The sequence below is a fragment of the Acanthisitta chloris genome, unplaced genomic scaffold (assembly GCF_000695815.1).
Source record: "Acanthisitta chloris isolate BGI_N310 unplaced genomic scaffold, ASM69581v1 scaffold1851, whole genome shotgun sequence".
In the NCBI taxonomy this organism is placed as follows: Eukaryota; Metazoa; Chordata; class Aves; order Passeriformes; family Acanthisittidae; genus Acanthisitta; species Acanthisitta chloris.
In genome coordinates this window covers 18610-24773 of record NW_008655329.1, presented here as the reverse complement: position 1 = coordinate 24773, position 6164 = coordinate 18610, and the positions used below count along the sequence as shown (strand labels likewise).

The window sequence follows — 6164 nt, the reverse complement described above, 5'->3', positions numbered from 1 at the left end:
AGGGAATGGTCATGAGCTGAGGCAGGGAAGAGGCAGACTAGATGACAGGAGAAATGTTTTCCCTGTGAGGGTGTTGAGGCACTGGGATATTGCCCAGGGAGGTGATGGAGTCACCATCCCTGGAGGTGTTGAAGAGGCATCTGGATCTGATGTTGGAGGATCTGGTTTAGGGATTCCAGCAGTGGCAGGTTAATGGTTGGACCTATCATTCCAATTGGAGCACTGGACACTGAGCAGCTTTAGTCCTGCCTGCTGTGCTTTTACAGCTCCAGCTCCACATCTCCTGGTGAAGTTGTATCCCAGAGGTAACTTTTTAGTACAAATTTGTTTGTGCACTGCATGGTTTTGGAAAAGGAGGTGTTTGAATTCTGCCAACTTAACCGTCATGAAAATGGTGCAGCTGTGTTTGTACCATATCGTTTGGTGTTGTCTTCTATCTCTGTAACTGTGCCTTGTTGTAAAACAGACAACTTTTTTCTCTTGAATTTAAATTTAATCTTCTGTCTCCGGTTCACCTTTCTTCCCATTCCAAAAGTACAGGAAGCTTGCTTGCTCTGTTAGTGATACATCTTGATATTTTTTTTTTGTTTATCCATGTAACTCCACTGAAGCCACATGAACAGGAGTAAACAGACAGGTCCTAGTTATTTCTCTTCTTGGGGGGAAAAAATAGGCCAGAGAGGTTGAAGCTGTCTGAAAATGCTAATTTTTTTTCTAAGGCAAATTTAACATAAGCTGATTTTCTATAAATTTATGGTCTCCCTGGCAAATCTGGATTTGCCAAACTGCTTTAATACTAGGTTGCTCAGGAAGGAGTCAGGAGTGGAGGGTTAATATCAAGGAGTTGTGTGCAGAAGTCAGGGCTTTCCCTTCTCCCCTGTTCTGCTGGAAGTGTTCTTTCAGGAGTCCTGTTAATAAGCATTATTACTTCAGAAATGGTGAGGTCTGCAGTAAAGCTTTGTGAAATGTGTGAGAGGTGAAAGCAAACCTCTGTGGTTTCCTCTACAGAGTAGAGGAGCATGTCTGCTTGTTTGACTGAAATGCCAGGAGCATTTAGCTGTGCTTTGCAGTGCCTGCCTGTGCCACCCATGAAATAGTGCTCTTATCCCAGAAGAGGTACCCAATACAATAGATATTAATTTGCATAAGAGGCTGTTTTCTAATTATGAACAGTTTGTGTGTCCAGGGACTTTTGATTAGTGACAAATTGAAACTAGGGAAGAATATGAATAGCTGGAGGGAAGGAGGACAAAAATGAGAAAATTACAATAGAAATTGAGAGGAATAAGATGAAAGCAATCTTTTTTTAAAGGATTCTGTTTAAAGCATAGCAGAGAGAAAGCTATTTTGGGCCAAGTAATAAAGAATCATATGTTCATTAACAAGAATTACAAATAATTAGTTACTATTAAGACGAGTAAGACAGAAGATGAATTGAATTCTTTCCTGAGGAGTGACTAGGAGAGAAGAATAGGGAACATTTGGAGATACCTCTGCTTTCCTTACTGCTTCATAAGGAAGTCACCAGAGCATTGCCTGTGGAAAATGTGTGCATTTAAAATTTTGATTATTTTTCTTTTAATTCTGTCTATGTCAATGTAACCTCACAGAAAACATGAACCTTAAAAAGGAAGGGACAAACCAGGATTAGTATTGCATGTGATACATTATAAACTGTGAAGAAAACGAAGCAACACCACCAAATTCTTCAGCACCAAATTCTGCCTTGGACCTGTTTTTGCATCTTTTCTGGCAGAGGTATTGGTTCCTTTCCTCAGGTGCATACCTTGGGGGGCATATCTTTGTGTCAGGCTGTAAGAAGTATAGACGGTCAGTTCTTTGCAACTTGTGTGACCTTTTTCTTCACAGATTACTTTACCTTTTATCTCAAACCTCACTGAGTTCATAGGACCTATCCTGGAGCCCAGGCATGTGCTGTATGTAGGTGTAAAGCAGTATACTGTAGTCTCTATCCCAAATTGAAATAGAGTAAAATAGATTTTGTGTATTGAAGCCTGAGACAATCATGTATGGGTAAATTGATCATGAATAGCTTTACATATCTGCAGTGAGTTGGATGAGTTGGATCCTGATCCAGAATACCAACCAGGCCCTGTGAAAATGCAAAGAAAAGCTATGTTTCATTTCCTGTTCATGTAGGACTTGACCATGTAATGCAGAGCATTGTAAGCTAACTTGCCTTACCAGCAAAGGGTGGAACATTGATCTGCTTTGGTGTTTGTCTTGTGAATATATCTGTGTAATCTTGTTTTGATGAGATGTGTGTTTGTATCATTCTGGTGATAACTGGGTTATTACCATCATAGAATCATCAGAGTTGGAGGAGACCTCTAAGATCATCAAGTCCAATCATTAACCTGTCGCTGCTGGAACCTCTGAACCCTAAACCAGATCCTCCAGCATCAGATCCAGACACCTCTTCAACTCTTCCAGGGATGGTGACTCCACCACCTCCCTGGGCAATCTATCATTGTGCCTGGTGAGATCATATTTGTGTTAGTTACGGGAAGGTAACAAGTATTTTATTCTTTCATATTAGCTTAACTCAGATTGGTGAAATCCACACTAGCTTTATTCTGTTCCTTGTAATCAGAACCCTAGTGAGTTCACTTTGCTGTGTGTGTTTGGATTTTAATGTCTGACTAAAGATAGACTGAGGCTGCAGTTCCAGGAGCAGCAGGGGCCATTTAATAGAGAGAGTGGTCATAAACTGAGACAGGAGATTCAGATTAGATGTTAGGGAAAAGTGTTTTCCCTGTGAGGGTGTTCAGGCACTGGGATATTGCCCAGGGAGGTGATGGAGTCACCATCCCTGGAAGTGTTGAAGAGGTGTCTGGATCTGGCACTGGAGGATCTGGTTTAGGGGTTCCAGCAGTGACAGGTTAGTGGTTGGACTTGATGATCTTAGAGGTCTCGTCCAACCTTGTTGATTTGCTTAGAGAAGTGAAGGTAAAGAGAGGACTCCCCCTCTACTTTTTGCTCCCAGTTGTGTGTTTCAGTCGCCTTCTTGTGCCAGCTTTGGCAATCTTCAGAGCCATCTCTGAACTGCTCAGACTTACCAGCTCAGCTGAGAACTGGACACCCATTCAGATGAAGCAGAGGTTGGTGTTTTGCCACATGCAGGGAGCTGAGCTGCCTTGCAGAGTAGTCTGAGTGCCTGAGCTGGCACAGGGTGAGTGAAGGGAGTGGAGGAAAGAATGACTATGAGATGGGCTCTCTCTGCCTTGTGATACTGCACTGTCTGCTCACAAAGCCAAGCTGTAGCTTGTTGAAGGGACTGAAGTGTTTCTCAGTACTATCTGTTGAACAGAACTGGGCATTTTTCTGATTCAGAAGTGATTCTTTTTCTGTCCCACACCGCCTTCTTTCTTGTGATTGCCTCCCTCCCCCCGCCCACAGACGACCACACAAATAATCAGTTCTCATTCAGTTTGTAGAATAATTAAGCTGCAGAGGACTTTAATACTAATGTTGGAGAGCCAAAATAGTGCATAATATTGGCACTAGGCCAGAACTGGGACATTACAGCTCTGTCAGTGAAGCTCCTGTTTGTCTGACAGAGCTTGGCTGAAATTAGTCAGCTTAACTACTGATTGTCTTGATAGAAATAAGACCAAACCTGTGTCCCACAGAGACTGGAAGATAACTGTCCCCCAGGTTATGACTTCTGAGCTGGTGCAATGCTCAGTAGCATTTACTGGTATGAACTACCCTGCTAGTTTTCTGATTGTTCTACTTGAGACAGTGAGTAGCTTAAGAACCCTTGTGGCACTGTGAACAAGGAGGGAGCACTCCACAGCCTTTCCAGAGCCTTGAGCAGTGTTTGGTCAGCCACATGCCTCTAGATGTGCCACTCTCTAGAAAGCCACTAGTTACCCCACAGATTCTTTTCATACTTTGTTGTGGGATGCCTTTAGGTGAAGGCAAAACTTGCTGATCTGCTGATAGATTTTACTTTCAAGACTGTCTCTGTTGCTGAGTGGCATCTTTGATTTTTACTGGATGTTTGTGACATACTACATTTCTTTCCATCAGAAAATACTCTGAATTAATTGTTGTGTGAGAATGCACAACATTTGTAATGTGTTTATCTCTTTATGGGCATTAAGCAATTGGAAGAAAATAGTTTCATGAGTGATACTGCTTTTCCTAACTTATTACAATAATGTATTGAATATTGTTATAGGTATGAAGAGCTTGTTAGACTATTCATTTATTCATTTTATTTAGAACTTGCTATGCCAAAAATATAACATAAATCTCTCCCTTTTTTCTTTTTTTTGTTGTGTTTTGTTAGACATTAAGGCTGATCTACACCACTACAGGAGCATTGAGGAGAAATGTAAGAGCCTCAGGACCTGAAAAGTACACAGAGACATTTATTAAAAAACAGATTGAAGAGTTCAACCTAGGAAAGAGACATTTAGCCAACATGATGGGAGAAGATCCAGAAACTTTTACCCAAGAGGATATTGATGTAAGTACAGTTGCTCTGTTGGAGAAGTAATTTACTGTAGAGTTTCAGATATTGAAAGCACTTTACTTCAGCATGAGCCCCTCAGCTCTCTGTGAATTTTAATCAAACTGTCAGAATAAGGAAGAATGCTGCTATACATTGCAAACATTGCAACTGTGACTGTGAATAGAGATTCTACCTCTGCTACCATGTGAGGTCAGGATCACAGTAAAGAGCTGTATACTATATCTTGCTAAAGCACAGTAGGTTCTTTTTAAAAGTACTAATGGATAATCCCCTTGATCTGAGGTTATAAGAGGCACTGTAAAGGTTTATGTAGCATTTCAAAACATTTCCCCACAATTTGACCTGCTGTGTACATTTAGGTCAGGCTTTCTTGTATGATACTGTGGTTGCTGGTAATGTAAATTAAATTTTATAGGCTATTTTACAACTAACACTTTGCTTCAGCTTAAGGAGTTTAAGGCAGATGTGAATTTAAGCTTATATCAGTACCTCCAAACATACTCTTTTAATGCTGTTCTCTCTGATAACTGGCAGGTGAGTGGCCTCCCCTTTCTTTCAGTCACTTAGGCTCCTATAAAGTTATTCTCCCTTTCACTCAGAATAATGTTTTGTTGCACGGAGTTTTCTTTATTTTCTTATGTCCCACCTGGTCTTCACTTCTTTCATTTCTGTCTTATTTTGTCACACATCAGAAGTAGGGAGGAGAAATGTCATTTGATGGCATTCACTCTTAGGTGAAGCTGCATGAAGTCTCATGGCTGAAGCTTTCTCTGTGCAGCAGCAACACTTACTATAGCCAGGGCAGCTCAGTGTATCAGCAGGGCCCTTAGGATAGCTGTTGTAATGTGGTAAATGCAAAGAGAGAGGACTGTGTGATGTGCTTAGGGTTTTTTTCAGGGTGAGGAGATTATTTTTGGCCTCTCTAAGTGGTAAACTTCTCTCAGCATGGCTGTGTCCATGTAAGAGGTCTTGACACAATGCTTATACCAAGAAAGAACTACATCTGTGGGTGGTGGTCCAGACTCAATTCAAACATGTTTGACAGGCTTCAAAACTGAGTTCTGGAAACTCTGAAAATAGACAGCAAGACAGAGAAGAGACACAGTTAATGGCCTGTTGGGAAAAAAAGGCTGAAATGAGACTTGGCTTTTGTCAAACAGCAGAAAATCCATAGAGGAGGCTTGACTTCCAGTCACAAATCCAGAGAAAATTAAGCTTTATGAGTACAAAGCACTGATACTGCATCTACTCTCATTCAGGGTCCTAGGTATTGCTCAGCTGTTCTACAAGTGCCAGAGCAGAGACCCTGCCAGTCTTGGGGTAGAGTGGATAAAGTCAACAGTGAAAGTATTCATCAAGGTCAGCAGTAATAGCAGGCTGTTTCTTTACATTGGCTTTCTTATTTCTGTGCAAACTCTGCACTCTACTACCCTCTACTCTGCACTCCTCTGCTCTGCTCTGGTGAGACCCACCTGGAATACTGCACACAGTTCTGGTGTCCTCAACGTCAGAAGGACATGGAACTGTTGGAGCAAGTCCAGACGAGGCCACAGAGTTGCTAAGAGCACTGGAGCATCTCCCCTGTGAGGACAGGCTGAGGGAGTTGGGGCTGTTCAGCCTGGAGAAGAGAAGGTTGTGTGGAGACCTCAGAGCAACTTTC

At 41.8% G+C, this 6164-nt stretch overlaps 1 protein-coding gene across 1 annotated transcript in view; it reads left to right on the top strand.

Annotated features, from left to right (window-relative positions):
* Window positions 1-6164, top strand: part of LOC103810912 (28S ribosomal protein S9, mitochondrial-like) — a gene marked incomplete at its 3' end in the record, with an annotated part of 27151 nt that overhangs the window by 3021 nt on the left and 17966 nt on the right. Inside the window, exon 2 of the mRNA XM_009083842.1 lies at window positions 4317-4498. Within this exon, the coding sequence (XP_009082090.1) occupies window positions 4317-4498 (182 nt within the window). The remainder of the gene's footprint in view (window positions 1-4316; window positions 4499-6164) is intronic.